We start from the raw sequence: 24,554 nt of genomic DNA on the forward strand, positions 1-24,554 counted from the left end.
GAGAATTTCTGGGCTTTGGACGTCTTTATAACATGCCACTGATGGCAAGATGACCAAGCAGGCTGTTGCAGAAGAGGTCTCGGCCCAGGGAAGAAAAGTTCTGCTTGGTGTTTTCTTTAGCCAACACCTCCATGGTTTCAGCTTGCCTGTCTAAACCGCAATGGCCCAAGTTAGAAACAGAAAAGCAGATTCAGGGTGGCTACTACTGTTACTAAATACAGCAATTCCAAATTCAGGTGGGAACACAGGTAGACTCTCAAGTAATGGGGCTTTGCTGGCCTCCTCACTTTTCCCTCAATTTCTAATAAGAAAAGCAAGAAACAACCATCCAAACCTCCCTATTGTATGACACAGATGGGATTTTCCTCTTACACGTGAAAAGCTTATCATCAGAAGAAAAAAACTGGATGCTAGAGTACACGGCAATTTTTGAAATTGTTTTACAATGACCAAGACAGGCTGCTGCTATGTTTGGTTCAGTTTCCATTTATTTTGATGGGCGGCCAGATTTAAAATATATATATGGCTCTTCGATGGCCTTGCCCCTTTCTCCTAGAGGTGGCAGCAAGCAGAAAACTGGAAGAAGAAAATCAGGAGGGAGAATTTAACAGTGCTTTAAAAAGTCAAACAATACAGAACCTTAATATCCGGAGCACATAAGCCAGATCTTTTTCTGTAAGTTCCTTGCCTTAGACTATAAATCGAGAAAGGAAATAAACGTAAACACTTCCTAAAGTCACGTTTTAACATCAGTTTAAGTGAAATGCAACGGCTTAAAGCTATTCTGCGTTCAATTCATGTTAGCCCCACTCTCACTGTCAAATTCCAGATATGAAAATTTGATGCCATCAACCCTCCTTTATCTCACGGCTTAACTGCAAAGACAGAAAGAAAATGTGGTTTTTAAAAAGGAGGGGGCCTACAGAAATTGACAAAAAGTAAATTCCAAAAGAAGTCTGTGTTATCCGATTTTCTATTTCCATATTTCCCTTTTTGGCCAATTCTATACCCATATCAAGTACTGCATTCTACCTATTGCTCTTTTTAGGACAAAAATAAGAATCAGTATTTAAAGTCTTTCATCGAGTCCACAGGTGGCCTAATAAACAGCTGCTGTAACTCTACAGCTGCATCTCCACGCCATTCCATGGAGGGAGGACACCCCTGCCAACAGTTAAGTGCGGTTAACGAGTAGTCCTGGTGTTAGCTGGCAGTGACAGCACAGCAAACTCTAGAAAGTGTACGATATTGCACATGTAAACTGCTATGATTAGCCAGCGAGTCATGCAGAAGGAAGCAAAAGCCAGACGAATGCAGAAGTGCTCGACTTTCAGAAACAGCTTTGATTCCGCAGGAGAGAAACCGGGACGGATGCAGCTGATGGGCTGGAACAGAGCCTTACTGCTTCCTTTTCCGTTTCCTGAGTCTCAGTGACAAGGAGAGCCTTCCCTTCCCTTGGACACATCTTTATGATAAAAATGTGTATCTGTTTTCCCATGGAGGGCTTCCTGTGCTCCCTCTAGCTGTACTTTGTATACAAATGACCATTCTGACAAAGTTCTAAGGGTGTATCCCTGGTGAGTTGGTAAAAGGAAAATAATCTCGATGCAGCACCAGATGGGAATGAATCAAAGTGGAAATGACCAGATAGGAGTCCCTTGCCTAGGTTTTAGGCAGTTATGTCCTGCTCTATCAGATACTGTGATGGTTCCCAGCCTTGTCTTTTTGTTTGTTTTTGTTTTTTTTTCGCGGTACGCGGGCCTCTCACTGCTGTGGCCTCTCCCGTTGCGCAGCACAGGCTCCGGACGTGCAGGCCCAGCGGCCATGGCTCACGGGCCCAGCCGCTCCGCGGCATGTGCGATCCTCCCGGACCGGGGCACGAACCCGTGTCCCCTGCACCGGCAGGCGGACTCTCAACCACTGCGCCATCAGGGAAGCCCCCAGCCTTGTCTTTTACCTATGAAATTCTTACCTAGATTCTCTGTGTACGGGTTGGAACTCTAGCTTCAATACACATTTCCAAGTGGACCCTGCAAAAACTAACGAAGTCCAAATAGATTCTGGCACCTACTTAACTGGTTTCTCAACACTCTGGGGGACAGTAGTTATGCAGAGTGAGGGGGGCAGGAAGGAAAGGCAATTTGGAACTGCAGCTGGTAAAGGAATCCAAAAACAGAATTTTAAATTTACTGATATAGGGTGTTTAAAGGGTCGGCATGTTCTACCCTATGAAATTAAGTCACCTTGTTTTGATTTTCTTAGCTGCTCTCAAAGACAAATATAGTCCTTCTTTATCTATGAACTAAATAAATTTGTAAACACGAAGCTATTACAGGTGTCGTAAGTAACAACAATTCATTTTTGGGAAAGGCTCACTGTAAACACTTTCTATAAGTTCTCAGGGAACCGCTTACTCCTTCCTTCGTTATTGCTGGATCAGCAGTCACTGACTTGGTTGTTTTCCTCTTCATTTTCTGTGTCTGGCCTGCTCAGTGCATTTATTTCTAAACCTCAGCTGCTTTTACAAAATACTAGGAAACAGAGAATATTGGAGATAGAAGGCAGGTGTGTTTTAAGCTGTTGGATTTTACTGTTATAGCACCATTTTCTTTTTTTACTCAGATTTTAAATCAGTATGTAATAATCTCCTCATGTATGGTAATATGCCTTGATAGCTTAAACCCTTTCTAATAAAATTATATGAGAGGATAAACTTTCTTTTTAAATATCTGATTTCAAAAGGTTTTCCAAACACTGAGGTGTGATTTTTATTTTGTCTTAGAGTTAATTTTTCTTCTTCAACGATTTTCTAATTTCTTGAGAAAAGGGAGATGGGAAAAGCTTTCAGTACACAGAAATGTGTGCTGACGGCTGCTTTGCGTGTGGGCTGAAGTGGGGACCTAAGCATTCTTGTTCAAACCGATTCATAAATAAAGCAGTAAAAGAAGCAGTAAGAACTTCGATGAGTTTTCAATCAAAGGTGTTATTTCTGAAAGGTGACCAGGTCCTTGGCAAGGGAAAAAGAGTACATGCAAATTAGAAAATAAAGAAGGAAGAGCCTACCTTTTGAACCTGATAGATCTATAGAGGAGGGCAAAAGAAATTGGGAAAGAAATATAAAATCCAGTTACAGAAGTATAAACATCAGAAAGAAAGGTTCTGTAAGTACCTAGGAATATGAATAAAAGCCATATTGGAAAAAAGGTGAAAACTGGTGAAATACGAATGAAAAAAACCTCTTGAAGTCTCACTGAAATAATCAGTAATTTCATAACAGATTTTACATTCTATTTCAGATATATTGGTGAAACGCAGGCATGTCCACACAAGTCTACAAGAATCCTGCTACTATTCTAATGCAGAAGTTTGTATAACCTGTTACCGTTAATGGGAAAAAGAACTTCATCTTCGATTTAAAATTTCTTTTCACCGTGATCAAAGTTTAACAAAAAAGTACAGAAATTTAATTGGAAAGTCAACTGGTCAAATTCACAAAGAGTGAAGAAAGAGGCTTTCACATTCGGATTCATGCAGAATACGTGGAAAATTCAACAGATACAAACAGAATACCAGGAAAATTCCAGCCAAGTGGAGTGATCACTGGAATATAACTGAAAAAAATTTGAAAAGCTTATTATCATACCTTGACATATTAGTTTGCTCTAGAGCTTCCTCCTAATTTTGTAGTAATCTCTAGGTAAGACTGAGATGTCTGCTCCACCCATCCGTTCATTCATTCATTCAACAAAACTTTGACTGAGTCAGGCATTGTCCAAGGCACTGCCACAACTACAAGGCTTGAGACTCGGTGCTTCTAGGCCTACGTGGGTGAGCACAGATCAATATACTCAACACTAGGACTACTGAACATTGTTCCTCCAACAGAAATGCTTACCAGGTCAGTAGCAACAAGAGATGCACTCTGACCATCATGAGATCACCTGGGCCTCATACCACCATTTTTTTCCCCACTAGTGTAGGTTCTCGAACAAAGTAAAAGGTTCACTCAGATTTCCCAAAGAATATCTACATATTCTCCCTAATAAATCCATTAAAAAGGAGCTCATAATCCTTTGAAACAGCCCCCAAGCACAGCTAACGTAGTCGGTTCTCACCATCCGCACGGGTGAAAAGAACCATTCTGGGGGGTGCGGTGGGCGGCTAGGAGGGCTGGGGTGCCTGGGCCATCTGGATGGATCTGCAGCCGGCTCGAGGCCCCCATGTCCTCAGGGTCTGCTGGGGCTTGTTGACAGGTCTACACTCCTCCAGCACTGACGACACTTCTCACCTCTCCTCTGTGCGCACACTCATGCTGGCCTTGGAGGGTCCCAGGCACTAGTGTGGCTTCAACCACGACCCATCTCTGACACCCCCCAGTGGTGCTGCCAGCTTCCTGCTCTCCTGAGCCCCCAGCGACGGTCACTGCTCTCCAGGCATTCACAGCCTACGTCTGCCTGCAGCCGAGCTGACCTCCTTGTTAAGGAAAGCCTTGGTCCTGCTCAGAAGCACCTGTGCAGAGGTAGGGTGGCTCGCCGGCCGGTGCAAACAGGGATTGTGTTTCTCAATTTTTACACCAAAATATCAACCCTACTAGTTAAACGCGGGTCTTCCAAAGCATATTCATTTCCACTTAATCAACAACTTAAAACGCCAGTGCCTGGGCTATCAGATTGTATAACCTCAGATTGTGGTGCTATTTCTAATAATAGGCCCGGAGATGTGATATGCAGAGGGGAGACCGAGGGATGTTGTCTGTACACCATCCTCAGTCCTAAAAGCGCGTGCCCAAACCTGCAAGCTTGTCTGTCTCCTCTCTCTAGATGTGCACGCGAACGCCCATGCGCACCCAAGGGCCCACTCGTGCCCACTCCCCCAGCCCGGGACACGGGTCACGTCAAGAATCAGCTAGACGAACAGCTGCTGCTCCCGTGTTCTCGGTAACACTCAGTGGACACAAAGGTCCTTTCTGTGTTTATATGACGAGCCCTGAACCAGCACCAAGGAAAAAACTTGTTTTTCAAGGTGCACGTCTGCTTGCAAAACGCTAAGGACTACGTGGATCTTCCCCCGCCTTGGTGGCGAGTGGCAGCATGCCCTCTGCCAAGGTTAATCCCAAGGGTAACACACTGACGCCGCCCTTTGTTTTCGCTGTTGGTTATACACTTGATCTGGAGGCAGAGGATGTAATGGGAAGACTCCAAGCTTTGCAGCTTTTCCAGGTCCAGATCTGAATCCTGGCCAGCCACTCGCTCAGCTTCTGGGAAAACCGTCTAATTAAGGTCCGTCTTCCTCGCCCGTCAATAAAACCCGGACAGACCCCTCTCCAGACTGTGGCAGCACCCAGTCCCGGCACCGCCACACGCCAGGGGCTCCAGGAGGTCCCTGCCAGGCCCCCCGCCCCACCCCAGATCGCTCTCTGACTACGAATAAAACATATGCGTACTTTATTTTAAGCCTTTCAAATCCCTTTTTTGAGGAAGCAGACATACGCTTTAAATGGCAATGCGCTCCTGTCCCAAGCACACTGAATTTATGATAGCCAAACTGTCCTTTGTATGAGTCAGTGCTCCTGGGCTCACACATCGATACAAACCACCGGGCAGAGCCGGGGCCCTCTCTCCATCCTCCAGGCCTCCGCCATCTGACTCTCATCACCCACGAGGCCTTCTTGCCTGTCCTGGCTTTCCCCACCTGCAGCTTCTTCATTCAGCATCTGGACTCACCCACCGTGCTGCCTGGAGTTACTTTCTCCGCTTCCTGCCTGACTGATACGGGCCCCCCACCCAGGGTGTCATTCTGCACCCAGATACTTCACAGTGTGGGGCTGAGCCATCAGGCACACGGCCTGATCCTGAGAAAGGTCCCTGGAAACGTGTTCCCACATCTGAAAGCATCTCCGCGGTGGCTGAATGCTGAGGGCACCCAATTAGCAAACTGTTTTTGTGCGAGACCTTCCACGGAACTTGAATCACGACAAAACATTTTCATCCCTGTGAACCACCCAAGTGTCTTTACCGCAAGAATAAAGAATTTCAATGCAAACTATTATACAGAGAATGGATAAACAACAAGGAACTACATTCAATATCCTGTGATAAACCATAAGGGAAAAGAATATGAAAAAATGTATGTATATGTGTAACCAAATCACTTTGCTGTACAGCAAAAACTAACACAACACTGTAAATCAACTATACTTCAATAAAATAAATTAAAAAAAAAGAATTTCAAGATTCTAATGCCATCTACTAACCAACGACACTGTGTGTCTGACCGAGTGAGGCAAACTATGGCCTTTTTAATCGGATTTCCCAGGTTTTAATCAAATTTTCTCTGCAAAGCCCGAGGTCCTTAGCAGGCACCAGACACCCCAGGGCAGGCCACGGTGCACAGGAGCTGGGCTTGAATCTCAGCTCCTGCCAGGCCAGGATACTTCAGTCCCTGTCCTGAGAGCACAGTGGGGCTCCCAGGGCCTGTGGTGAGGCTGCTGTGAGGGGCAGGGCTGTGCCTGGCGTGGCAGGCAGCGGGGGGACCCTCCACACGATCACCCCCTCCCCCCCACCGACATCCAATGCCCATTTAATGATACCAAGATTAAATGGCCCTGACTTAGTTTCCCATCTTTGGGTAGCAACTGCAGTTTTGCGACTTGAAATACTGCAACTGAAGTGCAGGAGTTCAGCAGCAGATCACTCTGCAGAATTAAATGCAATGGGAGGGGACTTTCTTTGACTCCAAGGGGGAAAAGGGTGCTTTGCTTTGAAAGGAGGCCCTTCAAATAAATGGTTTCTTACTTAGCCGAATTCCTCTTAACTTTCATTTTCTAAATCAAGAACTTCTGCCAAAGAACTCTGTAACAGGCTGCTTTTGTTATCAACTATATATTTAACTCAATTCTGCCCATAATTAAGGCTAGAATATATTATAATTTGGAAGATAGATATGTATGTATATACTATGCAATTCATTTTGGACTTGAGTTTGTAGAAATTTTACCTTTGTGAGAGTAACTTTCTCTCACTTGTGAGACAAATGATAAAATGATTATCATTGATAACACCACCAAGAAAACCAAAGGCAGGCCCCCTGACAGGTTCAAGGTCATCTTTCCCGAGTCCAGTGGTCCAGCTCCAACAACAGAGCGGAGGGGACAGCCACAGGCCACCAGAAACACTACCAGGCAGCCACTCAGTCAAATGTGGCAAAACCTGGAGGGGCAACAATGTATTTTGAAAAATTCTTCTTACAGCTCTTTTAAGGCCTTAATATGAAAAAGACTGGGGGGTGGAGGGGAAGCAGGGGAAGCAGATGAACGAATGAGCCTCTGCTGGCGCTGGAGAATGCAGCCTCACCTCGCAAACTGTGATGAAGCCACTGCATTAACCCCCGAGCTTCCCTGCCAGTTGGTTTCCAAAGCAGAGGGGAGGGGCTGGCAGTGTCCTACACATGGGGGCTTTGCAAGTAGCTACTGAATGGACAGGAATATTCTAAACAGACATTGATGCCAGGCAGTTTGAAAAATCAATTTGCTATTTAAAATCTCTAACTTAGGGAGTTCCCTGGCGGTCCACTGCTGGGGCCCGGGTTTGATCCCTGGTCAGGGAACCGACATCTCGCAAGCCACACGGCTCGGCTCAATCAATCAACCAATCAATCGATCAAATCTCTAACTTAAAAACCAGTCCAGGCTAAGAGAACTCTTCCATTGGGTGGCCTCCAACGAGGAGTCTTTATGTCAGAGTCTGGTGCCCGGCTGTTGGCTGCTGTCAGGGTGACTCCTAAAGCCCAGGTGACACTGTCTCAGACAGGTTAAGTGACAAAGGTCTACAAAACAGCAACACCTGTCCGTTTTCTCCACCTTCCAGTCCAAATACTTCTCCCCATAGAAGTATTTCTTCTTCACATCCCCAAGTGACGCCTAAAATACGGTCGAGGTGTGGCTGCCCCTCTGCTCGGGCCACTTCCCAACATCACTGCCGGCGTGTTGTGTGGCCTTTCTCTCAGGGACATGTCCCCTCCATCCCCATCACTCCGGGGCCCCCGCCCTCCTGTCATCAGGACCCAGGTATGACTCTCCTAACTAACCCCCTGGGCTTGAGTTTCTAGTAACCTTCAACAGATTCTTGGAGCCACGTGGGAGAGGTTTCCTCCTCAAGTTCAAGCCTGGCCACGCCCCTCGCCCCGAGTACACACGTCCACGTGGAGTGGCAAACCCCGCAGGGAACAACAGTGAGCACCTTGCCTCTACAGGGAACGTGACCTTGGGGACCTGGCAGAAACTGCAGTGGTTTTAGGAGAAACTGGAAATCCAGACTTTTATCTGAAACCTCACAAGTTTTAAGACACCGGTTCGACTTTGAAAATTTGGCTACCTGAACCAGACCAGGCTCTGAGTACGAAAATCATCCCTGGGGAAAGCAGCTGGCCGCCTCTCCAACACAATACATTCAAATCTTCAAACAAGCAGAGCCGCCGGTGGGCCTGGCACGGCTGCTCCCCAGACCCCGCGAGGCCGAGGCCCACGGGAGAAGGCGGAGACCGTGGAGAGGGACTCGCTCGTGCGCTGCGTGGGCTTCAAGGTCACAGGGAAGCCCACCCCTTGAACTGCGAGTGAAAGAGCCCTCACGCTGCCCACGTGGCTTCTGGCTGCGGCTCAAGGTGGTGAACGAAAGTAGCAAACAGCATTAACAGGTGTGTAAACACATTACTGTCCACCTTCCCAGGAGGGCAGTTTCTATCCTGGTTATTTCATCCAGTGTGTATTCTGTTCTCTGTATCACACATGGGCTTCAGGCCTCATGAAACCTATGAAAAAGTGTAAAAACCACAGGGGAAGCATTTTAAACGAGACTGCTTAGCCTAAATAAATAATAACCTGTTCTGCTTTCACATGTTAATTCAGAGGACGGGCATCCTAGCTCAACAGCTAGAACCTCAAGTCCGCAGCCAGCACCTCTTGGCTCCTGGCCAGAAGGCTGGGCCGGGGAGATCCACGTGGGCACGTGCTCTGTGCGCAGGCTCGTCCCAGGATCCGACAGGTTGAGTGTCCAGGATGGGCCATCTGGCATCTGTATGCTATGCCATGCCCTGGCCTGACCTTGAACCAAAGTCACAGGCACAGGTGCCTTCAAACCGAGAGCAACAGCAGAGGGGCAGGTGCCCCCGTGCGGCCCGCTCTGCCTGGAAGGAACCCTCCCGCGAGAACCGATGAGGAGCCCCGCGTTACCTCTTTCTGCTGTCGCTCCAGCTCCTTCATCCTGATCTCTCGGGCCTCTGCTCGTGCCGCGCGCTTTGCCGCCAGCCTGGCCTCCGCCTGCAACACACCGGAGATGGCATTAGGAGACAGACCAGCGGCTCCTGTCCAGGACACGGTTAACCATGATGCTCTTGTTCAGAGGTTAATAAACAGTAACACAGACTTGTAAGCGTTAAAAGGGTCCAGGAATCACAGTCACCATAGTTACAGTAGTCACGATTGCTCCCTTTTATTGACCCCTTACTAAATGCCAATGGGTGCTATTCTGAGGGCTTCGTGTATATCATGCCATGGACTCCTCGTAACAGCCCTATTGGGGAGATGGTGTTACCACACCCAGTTAATAGATAAGGGAACTAGGGCACAGAGAGGGTAGGGCGCCCACGGTCACACAGCCCATAAGTGGCAGGGCTGGGCGGTCTGCCTTCCTCTGGAGCGATGACAGATGAGTGCACGGAGCAAAGCACTAGAGCTGGACAAGACCCCAGGTCACTGGCTGAACCCCTCCCTTTACAGACCAGGGAGCAGAGGCCCGGAGACGCCACCAGACCTGTCCAAGGTCACAGGGCTGAGACTCTGCCCCTGCTTTCCAGAACTCCTGGCCAGTCACCCCTCACTACTCCCCGCTGGCCCCCAGCTGCCCCTTCAGCACCTGAGACCTGGGAAGCCCATCTTTTCTCAAGCAAGACATCTTCCACCAGAGCAGCGTGGTTCCAGCTGTTACATTAAAACAAAATCTGGCTCCATTTAACTACCTGTCAACTTGCAGCGGATTTGCCCTATTCTACTCAAGAGCACCTAAGACGCCTGACCAGGACCAACCAACGTCGTCGGACCTGGCACCTGAGCCCCGTTTCTCATTCTACAAATCTCGAGCTTATTCATTATCGCAGGTGATACGACGGCCCAGTGAGGTGAACGGTGCAAGGGGACCAGGATCCAGGTTTTCTGCTGTCAAACAGATCCATCCTTTTTCCACTTAATTTTTTATGGGAATACACTTGTGATTCTTCCAACAGTTCTGACAGCTTTCGCTGTTCCCTAGGTCACCTTAAAACGGGGCCTTTGGAGACGGCCACGTGCTTCTGATGTGGTCATTGGGGCCAGCGAGCAGTGAGGTGGTCCAAATGTCCTGTTGTCCAGTTTCTTCCCAAAGGCCAGGCACCCTGTACCGCAGGCTCCCACCAGGACCGTGGCGCCTCATGTCAAGGACGTCCCTCGCCCTCACCCCACAATTATATTACACAGAACTACAAATTCGTCTTCTAAGTTCTAATCTAAGTTGAAAATTGACCACAGCTGATCTGTCAAAGATTAGCTAGCTAATGTCCTCATAAGGAATTTATTCTATAACCCACTTCGTTCATGCGGTTTCTTTTTTTTTTTTCTTTTTTGCGGTACGCGGGCCTCTCACCACCGCGGCCTCTGCCGCCGCGGAGCACAGGCTCCGGATGTGCAGGCCCAGCGGCCATGGCTCACGGGCCCAGCCACTCCGCGGCATGTGGGATCCTCCCGGACCGGGGCACGAACCCGTGTCCCCCGCATCGGCAGGCGGACTCCCAACCACTGCGCCACCAGGGAAGCCCCATGTGGTTTCCTTACCAACCCAAGCCCAGGTCCTTCAAATCAAGGATGTCAAAAATCACAACTGCATCAGAACTTTGATACCTCACTGCCATTTTCAATTTTCTAAACCATGTTACATTGTGTGATGAGCCACTCGCTCAGGGTCTATAAAAAGATCCAGCCAAAACGGAGGGGAGAGGAGGGGAGGGGAGGGGAAGGTTTGATAGACTGACATCTGGGTACCCTGACTACCTATAGCCTCATCAACGGGCCAGCAAGAGGTCTGCGTCCACGCTGAGCGCAGCTGCCTCTCCAGCCCTTCCTGGGCTCCCTGGCTGTTGGCCCAGGTTCTAAGCCGGTGTGGACCAGGCAGCCACAGCCCATCAGCTTGGGGAGGGGGCAGTGAGGAACAGCGAGGGGATTTAGGAAAAGAGAAGGGAGGGCATGGAGGAAGAAGAGGCGGGTGGAGGAGTGAGAACGTGAGAAAGAGGCTGGAAGCAGGAGGGGCTGCCAGAGGGGGACAGAGGAGAGAGGCGTGTGGAAGGCAGGATTCTAGGATGGTCTCCGAGATTCCCGTCACTGCTGTACATGTTCTACATTCTCCTCTCCCCTTGAGTGTGGCCAGAACGGTGAGTATGACAGATGTCACTCCTGTGACTGCGTTACATTATACTGCAAAGAGAAATGCACTAGTAATGAAGGTCCCTCGTCAGCTGACTTTGAGTTCATCAAAACAGAGCTCCAGGGTGGGCCTGACCTCATCAGGTGAGCCCTGGAAAAGTGGGCCTGGAGGTCAGACAGACTCCTGCCGGCCTCGCAAAAGCAAGCTGCCACGTGCGAGAGGGCCTGTGAGGGGTCACACGACAAAGAATGAGAGCGGCCCAGCTGACAGCCAGCAGGAAAATGGGACCTCAGTCCCGCAACAGCAGGACGTGAATGCCACCAACAACCACGTGAGCTGGGAACAGGACTCTGAGCTCCAGAACGGATGCAGCCTGGCCGAGACCTTGACTGCAGCCTCGGGAGACCCTGAGCAGAGGGACCCAGTAGGCTGTGCCCAAACTCCTGACCCACGGGAACTGTGAGATAATCAGCGTGTGTTGCTCTAAGCTGCCACATCGGTGGGTATCTGTCCTGCATCAGCAGACGACTGACATGAGGTGGTGAGGTCTGGGATGATTCCTGCTCACACAGCGTCGGTGCCTCTGTGACTAAGGAGCCCGAGCCCCTGCACGCCCACCTCCTCCCCAGCCTGTCCGGCCAGCCCCCTCCTCTGCTCGAACTCCTCTTGGGACCGGAGCAGAGATCCTCGAAGAGACCACCTCTCTGAGCAGGTGGTCCCTGCCACCTGAGACGGCCTCCCCACCAGACTGGCAGGCCTCCAAAATCATGTCCCATCAGACCCCAGCTACTCTGGTGGGCCTCTACCCACCAGCAAAGGGCTCCCGTCATGGCCCACCTCCTCTCTGGTCCTCACGTCTACCCAGCATGTCTGTCCTGTCCATGAGAACAACCCCCGACCTGAGGGACCTGGGCTTGGGTTGACAAAGGGACCACATGAATGAATCAAGTTACAGGACAAGCTCCCTGTGAGGACACGAGCTAGCCAACCCTGAAGACAGATCGATATGGTCAAGCTTCACCTTAGATTAGAATGTGGAAAGGAGATAAATAATTCAGTACAGTTTCAAATGCTTGCAGTCACCGCCATATGAAGCACCTCCAACTCACAGGATTCTTATATGACTCATATGTGGAGAACAAGGCTCTCATAACACAGGAAGTGGTAACAACCATGCTTGCTTCTGGGACTCTGGCTAAAAGCTAACAGATACACAAGCCAACGTCTGAAGGGGCACAAAACCTATGCACAGCCAACTTCGTTAGCACAAAACCAGTATCAGCAGAATAACCCCAACACAACTGAGATGCCTAAAAGAAAAACCACACGGAGCTTTGACAACACAATTCACTCTAAAACGCCGACACTGCCAAGAACACAAAACAGCCAGACACAGAGCATCACCCATGATGCTCATTTAAGACAGCATCAGGGGAAATGTTTGATAAGATCAGTCGTTCAATGAACAGAAAGTACAAAATGGCGATGGTCCACCCTGGTGACCTGCAGGCACGAGTTCATTCCCCCCAAAATTTCCAGGGAGGCCCAGCCCTGCCCTCCAGTTGCCAACCATCAACCGAGCAGTTCCAGGGGTCGATGTGCCCCCGGCCAGGGCTTTGGTGATGCAGGACAAATCCGTTGTGGACTGATGCTTTTGTAAAATATAAACTCACACGCTTGAGGTCACAGCCAGGTCACACTGTTTGAGTCTCCAAATGCACACTTTCACTTTCTGTCCCTCGCCTGTAGGGGACTGCAGCTTCCTGGCCACCAGCACTCCAGCCCAGGCCTCGCAGCACTGCCGAGACTGCAGGGGAAGGACTTTCAATGTGCAGTCTGGGGCCCCAGTCTCAGGGGGTGCACACAAAGCTCTCGGGGACCATGTACAAGTGACAAGTGCTACGGTGGGTGAGAAACCGTGCTGGGGCTGCTCTGGAGGAGAACGTAACCCGTCCGGGTGTCGGGAAGGCGTCCTGGAGGATGGGGGCCCGAAGCCAACGCCGAGGGGCAAAGAGGAGAAGGCCAGTCGAGGGGGCGGGCGGCAAGGGGCCAGGACGGGGCGGCGGAGTCCCGAGGGCCCGGCTGCCTGCGCTAGCCTCAGCCCTGCTACCTGGAACCTCATCTTGAAGGAACCACTGACGGGTCTGAAGAAGGCAGAGCACAGCGGGGTCTGACTTTCACTTTAGAAACGTGGCTCTGGCTGAATGTGGGGACCAGGGGCGGGGTGGGGAGGGCAGCATGAGACCCGGGAAGTACGGAGAGGCTGCTTCTGAGCGGGGTGGGGGCGGGGGGGGGGGGGACGAAGCCGGGCGGAGAGGCGAGAGGGCCCTGGAGGGAACGTCAGGTGCCCAGGGTCCCAAGGAGGCCCACGCGGCCCCAGGAGCCAGCCCGCGGCACGCTGGATGCCACTCACCCAAACCCGAACCCGGGCACACGGTCTGCTGACGCCTCCGGCCTCAGAGGTGGGGCATTTCTCCACCCTGACCCCCTCCCCGCCGCACTCCCAACCTCAAGGGAGACGACAGTGGCCGAAGGATGGGGCCAAGGAGACGGACCTATGGCATTTAGGGCACAAACGATAAACTGCACAGGCCTGTAAAGCAAGGTTTGGGAAATGAGACTTCCCAGGCTCCCCCTCCCCACGCCCGCGATGGCTGTCAGCCGTCGTCCTTCAGCTCCCACTGGAGGTGAAGGTCAGTGAGTCTTCCACTGGTTACTAGCCCCCGGCCTGCTCGCTGTGACCGCACGACGCTGGCAGGGCCGCGCTCCCACCCAGAGCTTGGTGGCCAGGCCGGTCCAGCTGCTCGTCCCTCAGCCCACTGTCCTCGAAAGGGGCTCTGGAACAGGCGTAGCTCCGGACACCAAATCCTCCTTTTCTGGCCCAAGAGCATCTTTGTTGAGATACACGCTGAGACATTCAAGGATGACGTGATACGACCTCGCTCAGGTGGGGAAAGTGGCCGTAGGCTGGCAGCTGTGGGGCTGGTGGCAGGAAGGGGGGGCCCTTGTGCCCCAGCGGCAGCCTCTGGGGCTTGTGAAAGATGCAGAGTCTCCAGCCCCACCCAAGACCCGCTGAGTCAGGGCCTCGGGTGCGGCCAGTCTGGGCTTCAACCCGCCCCCAGGGAGCTGGCTGCTCCCCCCAGTGCGACGACCTCTGCTTTCTGTTATCCCATCTCCGCTTGGGTTATGTTTGACGTTTTTCATAATAAATAGCAAACATTTTTTGAAGGAAGGAAGGGGGGGTGGGGGAAGGGAGCAGAGGCTGAAAGGGAAAGAAAGAGAGGGAAGGAAAGAAATGAAGAAGCACCAAGGCCAAGCTCACTGCTGCGAGAAGGTCGCCTGGCGCCATCGCTCAAAACCCTTGCAGTGTTGCCCTCCAGCCCTCACCATCGGGCCCCCCTCCTCGTTCCTGCGCACCTCCAGGATTAGGGAGGAGCTGACCCAGCCGGGCCTCCTCTGACGAGATGCAGGCTCCCTGGCTTTCTCAGGACCGCCCAGTGTTGGTGGGGAACGAACGCCAGAGTCCCAGCCCCCTCACAGGGGACACAGTCCCCCAGGATCCTACCGTCCTGACCTGGCACCTCATAAACAGAGCTTTACAGACATGGGGCTTTCAAGCAAGGCACGCTTTGATGGTGGAGATGGTTGGGAAGAGAAGATTCCTTTTATCACCAAAGTTGGCTCCTAATAATCCTAAAATGCTGAACCCTTGATTCCAAAGTTCCACTTTTACGTTTAATTTTACCAGAGATAAATCAGACAACGCTCTGACACTAAGGTGATATGTATGGTCTGAGAGATGCTAAAAACACACAAAGAAGCACAAGTCCGAGCCCCAGGGCCTCCTAAACAAACGGCTAAGAACAGCCAGGCGCGCCCTGCCAGGGTCTGGGACACCAGCCCTACGGCACCCTGCAGGTCCAGGGGCGGAAGCACGGAGGCCACCGGCCAAGGGCCCGGCCACAGGGGCGCACAGGCTGGTTGAGGAGGTAGACAACCAAAGTGATGCTTCTCTCTGAAATACCCTCTCTCGGCGGCCCAGACCCGGGCTGGGCTGGGGAAAGGCTGGAGGGTTATGTGAAAACGTCACTGGCAAAAACAGGAGTTACTTTGGTGATGGGTCTCTGCACTGGGCCGAGGGCTTGATCAGCTCTAGTTCTAGATCGGACCACAGAGCAGAAGTGGCTTCTACCAGAGCGGGACACAAAAGTCAGCGGATAAACAGACGCACGCCTCTTCTACCAGTGACCCTGACAGGACTCCTGCTTGGAGCACCAGCAACTCCCAGCTGCGATAAAACTGTCATCCAGAGACAACGGCTACTCGTTTCTTCAGGGTCAAGGGAACTCAGGGACAGCCCCCTGCTTGGCCTGGGGACTGAACAAAACTAAAAGAGAAGTTATGCACCAGGATGGGAGGAGAAAGCCCTGGGTGAGGCGTGTCCTTCCCTCCGAGCCCGGCCCCTGCACAGCTTCCTTCCTCCCTGACCTCCTGCCTGTGCTGGAGGTTTTGTAAGCAGTGGTGGACACTGCCCAAGGGTGCAGCAACCGCACACCGCCCCCAGTACCCTGCACCCCAATTCCAGCGACGTCGGGGGCTCTGAGAGCTCTGATAATATCTGTATCCTTTTGTGGCTCCTACCCGTTCAACCCCACATCATGATCTTCGAAAAGCAGAAACGCGATAAACATTGGTGGAACCCAAGTCCTGCCTGTTTGGAGAGGACAGAGGTGCCCAGGACGTAGTCTCAGCAGCTTTCTAAAAAGCCCCACACGACTTCCGGAGCCCCGACTCTGTCTGCATACTTCCTGAGCTTCCAAGCTTTCCTGGGATTCAAGCATGGTGTGGAATTCTATATGCCAAGACCTCTCGCCCCGCAGTCCCAGAAAAAGTTCTTATTCTGTTCTTAAATTCTCCTGGGGTTCCAGAATTCTACATGGACGGGGTTTATGAGCTGTAACTCTAGGACGACTCTTGAGAAATGGGCCTGAGCTGCTTTGTCATTTCCTCCACCTAGGAGAAAGCCCTGGAGGCCTGGAAAGGCACCGAGATGATGCTCTGGGAGCCGCTCCCCGTCGGCCCCGCAGAGCCTGCGGAGACTTACTGCTCATTACTGACGTGCGGATCAGTGACCCTAATGCTCTGTGATGGCAGAATTTTCTTCAGGCCACGTGATATGTTACCACTGTAGTTTATAACCTCTTGGGAAAAGTTAAAGGATGTATTTAAGGTTCACTCATGTGAATAGAATAGGAATATCATGCAGTTGAAGCCTGCAGTGTGACAAAGAACCGGTTCTGTTTAGACACAAGCAGGGGCCCTCTGTCTCCACGTGTGACTGTTCCTGGGAATGAGGAAGGACTACAGCTCCTGTTGGGCAAGGCTGAAATCTCAGAGTCGCTGGTGAACACACACAGCCCCGTGTTAAAGTGATTTACAACACGCTGCAGACTGCAAAGGAACCATGAGGCTGTGATACAGAATCCCCTTCCTGACTTGCCTTTTTTTTTTCCTTTTTTTCTTGAAGTAGAGCTGAGTTACAATGTTGTGTTAGTTTCAGGTATACAGCAAAGTGATTCAGTTATTTTTTTCATATCATATTCTATTATAGGTTATTACAAGATATTAAATATAATACCCTGTGCTGTAAGATATACCCTTGTTGCTTACCTATCTTATATACAGTAGTTAGTATCTGTTAATCCCAAACTCCTCATTTGTTCTCCCTCCCTCCCTCCCTCCCCTTCCCTTTTGGTAACCATAAGTTTGCTTTTTAAGTCTGTGAGTCTGTTTCTGTTTTGTACATAGATTCATTTGTATTATTATTAGATTCCACATATAAGTGACATCATATGGTATTTGTCTTTCTCTGTCTGACTTCACTAAGTATGACAGTATCTAGGTCCCTCCATGTTGCTGCAAATGGCATTATTTCATTCTTTTTTATGGCTGAGTAATATTCCATTGTGTATATACACCACCTCTTCTATCCATTCCTCTGTCCACGGACATTTAGGTTGCTTCATATCTTGGCTACTGTAAATAGCGATCCTATGAACAGTGGGGTGCATGTATCTTTCTGAATTAGAGTTTTTGTCTTTTCTGGATATATGCCCAGGAGTGGGATTGCTGGATCATATGACAACTCTATTTTTGGTTTTTTGGTTTTTTTTTTGTTTATTTTCAGTACGCGGGCCTCTCACTGTTGTGGCCTCTCCCTATTTTTGGTTTTTAAAGGAAACTTCATAGTGGCTGCACCAACTTACATCCCCACCGGCAGTGCAGGAGGGCTCCCCTTTCTCCACACCACCTCCAGCATTTACTATTTGTAGACTTTTTAATGATGGCAGTTCTGGCTGGTGTGAGGTGATACCCCATAGTGCTTTTAATTTGCATTTCTCTAATAATTAGCAATGTTGAGCACCTTTTCACATGCCTGTTGGCCATCTGTATGTCTTCTTTGAAGAAATGTCTATTTAGGTCTTCTGTCCATAGTTTGGTTGGGTTGTTTGTTTTACTGAGTTGTATGAGCTCTGTGTATATTTTGGATATTAAGCCCTTGTCAGTCGCATCCTTTGCATGTATTTTCTCCCAGTCCGTAGGTTGTCTTTTCCTTTTGTTTATGGTTTCCTTTGCTGTGCAAAAGCTTTTAAGTTTAATTAGTTTCCATTTGTTTATTTTTGCTTTTATTTCTTTTGCCTTGGGAGACTGCTTTTGGGAGATCTGAAAATTTCGCTATAATTTGTCAGAGAATATTTTGCCTATGTTCTCTTCTAGGAGTTTTATGGTGTCATGTCTTATATTTAAGTCTTTAAACCATTTTGAGTTTATTTTTGTATATGGTGTGAGGGAGTGTTCTAATTTCACTGATTTACATGCAGCTGTCCAGTTTTCCCAGCACCACTTGTTGAAGAGACTGTCTTTTCTCCACTGTATATTCTTGCCTCCTCTGTTGTAGATTAATTGACCGTAAGTGTGTGGGTTTATTTATGGGCTCTCTATTCTGTTCCATTGGTCTATATGTTTGTTTTTGTGCCAATATCACGCTGTTCTGATTACTGTCGTTTTGTAGTATAGTCTGAAGTCTGGTTAAGGTTATGCCTCCAGCTTTGTTCTTTTTCCTCAGAAGTGCTTTGGCAATTCTGGGCCTTCTTTGATTCCATATAAATTTTAGGATTATTTGTTCTAGTTCTATGGGTGTTGTGCCATGGGTATTTTGATAGGGACTGCATTAAATCTGTAGATTGCTTTGGGCAGTATGACCATTTTAACAATATTAATTCTTCCAGTCCAAGAGCATGGGATATCTTTCCATTTCTTTGAATCATCTTCAGTTTCCTTAATCAACATTTTATAATTTTCAGCAGATAATTTTTTTTTTTTTTTTTTTTCCCGTACGCGGGCCTCTCACTGCTGTAGCCTCTCCCGTTGCGGAGCACAGGCTCCGGACGCGCAGGCTCAGCGGCCATGGCCCACGGGCCCAACCGCTCCGTGGCACGTGGGATCCTCCTGGACCGGGGCACGAACCCACGTCCCCTGCATCGGCAGGCGGACTCTCAACCACTGCGGCACCAGGGAAGCCCCAGCAGATAACTTTTATTATCACCTTGGTTAAGTTTACTCCTAGGTATTTTTTTTGACGTGATTTTAAACAAGATTTTTTTTTACTTTATCTTCCTGATACTTCCTTATTAGTGTAAAGAAATGCAGCAGATTTCTGTATATTAATCTTGTATCCTGCTGCCTTGCTGAATTCATTTATTAGTTCTAACAGTTTCTGTGTGGAGACTTTAGGGTTCTCTATACAGAGTATCATCTAATCTACAAATAGTGACAATTTTACCTCTTCCCTTCCAATTCGGATACCTTGTATTTCTTTTTCTTGTCTGGTTGCTATGACTAGGACTTCCAAAACTATGTTGAATAGAAGTGGTGAGAGTGGGCATCCTTATCTTTTTCCTGAATTTAGCTGGAAGGCTTTCAGCTTTTCACTACTGAGTATTATGTTGGCTGTGGGTTTGTCATAAATGGCTTTTATTATGTTGAGATATGTCCCCTCTATAACCACTTTGGTGAGAGTTTCTATCATGAATGGAATGTTGAATTTTGTCATATGCTTTTTCTGCATCTATTGAGATGATCATGTGGTTTCTGTCTTTCCTTTAGTTGATGTGGTGTATCACATTGATGGATTTGCGTATGTTGAACCATCCTTGCCACCCTGGAATGAATCCGACTTGATTATGTGTATGATCTTTTTTATGTATTGTTGTATTTAGTTTGCTAATATTTTGTTGAGGATTTTTGCATCTATATTCATCAAAGATATTGGCCTGCAATTTTGTTTTTTTTGTAGTGTCTTTGTCTGGTTTTGGTGTCAGGGTGGTGGTGGCTTCACAGAATGAATTTGGGAGTGTTCCCTCTTCCTTTCAATTTTTTTGGAATAGTTTGAGAAGGATACCTATAATAAGTTCCTCCTTGTATATCTGGTAGAATTCCCAAGTGAAGCCGTCTAGTCCTGGACTTTTGTTTGCAGGGAGGTTGTTTTTTGTTTTTGTTTTTTTTTTTTAATTACAGATTCTATTTCACGTCTAGTAATCAGTCTGTTCAAATTAGCTGTTTCTTCCTGACTCAGTTTTGGCAGGCTGTATGTTTCTAGAAACTTGTCCATGTCTTCTAGGTTGTCCAGTTCGTTGGCACATAACTGTTCATAGTATTCTCTTATAATTATTTGTATTTCTGTGGTCTCAGTTGTTATTTCTTCTCTTTCATTTCTTATTTTGTTTATTTGGGTCCTCCCTCTTTTCTTCTTGGTGAGCCTGCCTAGAGGTTTGTTGATCCTGTTTACCTTTTTAAAAAACCAGCTCTTGGTTTTATTGATCTTTTCTATTTTTTAATCTCTATTTTATTTATTTCCTCTCTGATCTTTATTATTTTCCTGAGTTGACTTTGCTACAGGAAGTGGCAACCGCTACCAACTTTTGTTTTCTATGTAAACCCCCAATTCCTCATATGCAGCAGATTCTAAAAATAGTTTGCTGTTCAAAGCAACCAAGCAGACTGGGCAATGTGCTCTCCTGCACAGGCAGGAACAGGAGAGGGAGCGTATACCAGCTGGCAGCTCAGAAACAGTGTGGATCCTGGCCTCTGTACCACATGTGTCCACGGCCCCCGTGTCCCTCAGCTGCCACGTGCATTTTACTCCACTCTCAACATCTCATCTTTCCAAACCCCTCGCTCAGGCAATCACGATAAGTTCCCCCACGAGGGGGCCTGCTCTTTACAGCCATGACTGTAATTATGATGGCCACGGAGAAGAAGGCACTTTGGGATGACAGTTGTCAATGGGGGAAGTGCCAACGCTTGAGAGGGCATTCTGGAACTGCTGGGGGGGGGGGTGGTGTTGGGAAGTCACAGTGACTGGAGGAGGGGACTAATGGCATTTAGGGGCAGGGCGTGGTATGCCAACCATCCTGTACTCAGACAGGCCCACACAATGAGGAACTTCCCCATTGGCTACTCAGGCAGATAGAAAAACCACATTATAACTTTCAGACCTACAAATTCATTCCAACTCACTTATAAATTCAAAATACATTCTGAGTAGTTTTAACATACACTGAATATTCCAGGAATGCAATCTGCATGGAAATCAAGGGAAGATCATACATGGCTTTGTTCGGAACCTTCCCAAGAGTTACTCTCAATATTCACATTCTGTCACTGCAATTTACTTTCGTTTTATTTCTTTTTAATGTTACAGTTAAAACACTATATTGACCTGAAATTATGTGTGAAGGAAGATTTTACCACCTAGGAACTTCATTTCAGGTTAGTAATAAGGATGTTAAAAACTTGTTATAAAAAAGGGGCACTGGGTCTGACAGAGCTGCAAACCACAGTTTTAAAACTTCGGGCTGGGATGAGGGGGATGAACCCCTCTACTGCACAGCCATGCTTGTTGAAACAGCCCAGGCACAGGTTCAGGACACAGGTCTGGGGGCCAGTGCTTAAGCCACAAAATAAACAAGACACATTATCAATTTTACTTGACGATCTGGAGGACATAAAGTTAAGGACTAAAGTTTAACTGGTTATTTACAACACTATGTTTCCATCAAAATCAAATCAGATGAGTTATGGACTGTAAAATGATCACGGAATTTTATGATAGAACAGCAGCCTTCAAAGAAGCCTTTACCTCGCAAGGCCACTTTACGTCACTGCTTGTAGGGGCTGGCTCGTGGGGGACCAGGTGGAAAAGCTACCTCTCGCGGCTGTGACTGCGGTGTTCTCAGTGGGGCCCTGAGTTCCCGAAGACAGAGACTGTCCAGAGAGGGGTCTCGAGACCAAGCTACCAGCGCTGGCTCTGTTGCTGACCCATTAGGTGAACTTGGACAAACCGCATCACTTTTGAACACTAGCCCTCAATACCGGGGGCAAGGGGACCAGGTGACGTGATCTCTGGGTGCTCCCTTTGCCTCTGAAATGCTATGTCTCTACACTGGGGTGAATTCTTTGCACCCTGAGACTGTCCATAGAGTTCTCTTTCCCCATTTTGCTACTGGAAATCTCCTGACTTTGCTTCTCAGAAAAACATACCAGAGTAACAAACATTTTAATCAGGAACAAAATTATTCACGTTCCTTTATCGACAGCAGACTAGTAACATTTACCTGTTCCAACTTCACAACACAATCTTTGGCTTAACAACGACCCACACTCAAGCTGATGAATAAAAACCGTGCACAGTACCTTCCATGCAAATAAATTCTCTTGTTGTTAATACATTTAAAATGTTTTTCTGAGATGAGTGATGTTCACACTTCCTTCAACATATTGGAGTAAAAAGCAAGGGCGTGATGGCCACAAATAACCTTGTGTGTGACCGACAGGACCGACGGGTGACAGGTAAGAGCAGCCTGGCCTCACCTGTGCAGCTCTCCAGGTGACAGGTTCCCTCCAGCCAATGCCTCTGGGCTCCATACCCTTCACTTCACCTGCTCCACTCAGGGTCTTCCTTGCAAACTCCACACCTTTAAGGTGACACAAAACACTAACACTGTTCCTTCTCAGAATAAGGCTGGACCCTCCAGCAGCTCCACACTTTCCCACGTAGGCAGCACACAACAACTGACAGCCTTTCCTATGCTCAAGTGATTCTCCTGGAACCAGCTAGGAAAGAGCCAGAAGGCGTCATTTCCATCCTCAACAAGCTTGTCTGTCTGTATGGTGGTAGGAGCCGTACAGCACGCAGGAATGAGGCTGGCGCCCAGCAGCTCCCGGCGTGGCTTGACACAAGTGACAGCTAAAAAGCTGGTACAGTATGAAAAACGGAAGGATGAAAATTTCTGCAGCTCTGTCATTTCTACTATTCCTCTCCTTACTTAGAAAAAATACAGTTCATTGAGTGTGCTTTTGTCTGAAAAACTACCAGAAATAGAAAGGAAACAATCAAATGAAGACTTCTCAGTATGCACTCTGGAGCAAGGTCTTGTGTCCTAACAGGCTGCCTTAGTAAAAAGAAACCCTTCAGCCCTGATACCGGGGTTGTGAGGCCCCAGGGCTGCAAAGGAGAGCCTGACAAGAGCAATGATGCTCGCTGACTGCCTGCCGGACCCCGCCCGAGCATCGTGTATGGTGGTGACATCACCAGCACCAGCTCTGCACCAGCAGGGCTGGGTCTGAACTGGCCCCCACTGCCTGCTGGCTGTGTGGCCTTGGGAAAGTCCCCTGAACTTTCTGAGCCCGTTTTCTCTTTAATGTGTAAGTGGAAATAACCAAACCACCGCTGAGGTTATGCAAGGGGGAGGGAAGACTTCTACAGAAAACACTTAACAGGGCTGACACGGCAGGGGTTTGGGAGATGCTACCTACTGTTACTACCTACACAGTGTCTTCTATGACGACAGTGTGAATTCAGCTCACAGGAGGTTGAAAGCAGCAGGAGAAGACAAGCATGCTGAAGCACTCACCAGGAGAAAGAGTACTGGGGAAAATGCCAGAGGAGGCAGGGGGAGACTCCCCACCCGCAACAAAAGCCCACTCCTATTTCTCTTCCCACAGGAAGATTACACACCCACTGGCCAGAGATAATAAAACAGATGTCAGGATCAGAAATGATGTTGCTTTAGGGGCTTCCCTGGTGGCGCAGTGGTTGAGAGTCCGCCTGCCGGTGCAGGGGACAAGGGTTCGTGCCCCGGTCCAGGAAGATCCCACATGCCGCGGATCGGCTGGGCCCGGGAGCCACGGCCGCTGAGCCTGCGCGTCCGGAGCCTGTGCTCCGCGACGGGAGAGGCCACAGCAGTGAGAGGCCTGGGTACCACAAAAAAAAAAAAAAAGAAATCATGTTGCTTTGATAAGCTCTATTACACAAACATATAAATGAAACATTTTAGTTAAAACGAAAAGTAAATCTTCCTTATAGTCATTTAAACTACAACTAGAGTAGTTGTACTTGAGCGTCCAAACAAAACTATTTATATGGCTTTAAAGTTGTCAAGTTACAGTATTAAGGAGAAAGCCACTTGAAACTCTGGCCCTCCCCCAAATGAATACGTGAGGCGCAGAAAGGGGATTTTAGTGGTGGTATGCAATCAAGCACATGGCAATTCTGAATCACTTAATCTTGGATGTAGTCAAAATAGTGCTTTGTTTAACTCAGAAGAAGTTCATTTACTTAATTTTATCTAGACTGTCTGAATAATGAAAGTTCTGGTAAATCCATTCCATGAAAATATGGAAATAAGCTGCTTTAAAACACACATACACACAGAGTAAAATTTGGGTGGCCCAGAGTAAAAGCAGTAAAGTAAATAAAAGTTCCTCTTCTCCCTGACCCACGTCTAACATATAGTGAGGTGTCACAGGCTTAGTGCCTTAACAGGTTAGCATTTCGAACCTTATGGCCAACGGGGCTCCAAGATTAAAACTTTTAAATATGATAAGATATTTTGGAAACACTGGCATATGAGTAACTAGTCATAAACATTTCCTTTCAATAAAGATGTTTAATAAATAAATAAATAAATAAATAAATAAATAAATAAAGTCTGTGGGTTCCGGGAAAAAAAACAACAACACGTTTCCTTTGCTGAGTCACACAGCCTG

At 48.4% G+C, this 24,554-nt stretch overlaps 1 protein-coding gene across 10 annotated transcripts in view; it reads right to left on the reverse strand.

The window, feature by feature from the left end:
- The window catches only part of LRRFIP1 (LRR binding FLII interacting protein 1), a 142,430-nt gene that overhangs the window by 57,611 nt on the left and 60,265 nt on the right, over nucleotides 1-24,554 (reverse strand). For all 10 annotated transcript variants that reach the window (XM_029225261.1, XM_029225262.1, XM_029225252.1 and 7 more), the window contains exon 2: nucleotides 9,227-9,313. In XM_029225261.1, the coding sequence (XP_029081094.1) occupies nucleotides 9,227-9,313 (87 nt within the window). The remainder of the gene's footprint in view (nucleotides 1-9,226; nucleotides 9,314-24,554) is intronic.

The sequence above is a fragment of the Monodon monoceros genome, unplaced genomic scaffold (assembly GCF_005190385.1).
Source record: "Monodon monoceros isolate NGI ecotype Baffin Bay Population unplaced genomic scaffold, NGI_Narwhal_1 Super_Scaffold_16, whole genome shotgun sequence".
Taxonomy (NCBI): domain Eukaryota; kingdom Metazoa; phylum Chordata; class Mammalia; order Artiodactyla; family Monodontidae; genus Monodon; species Monodon monoceros.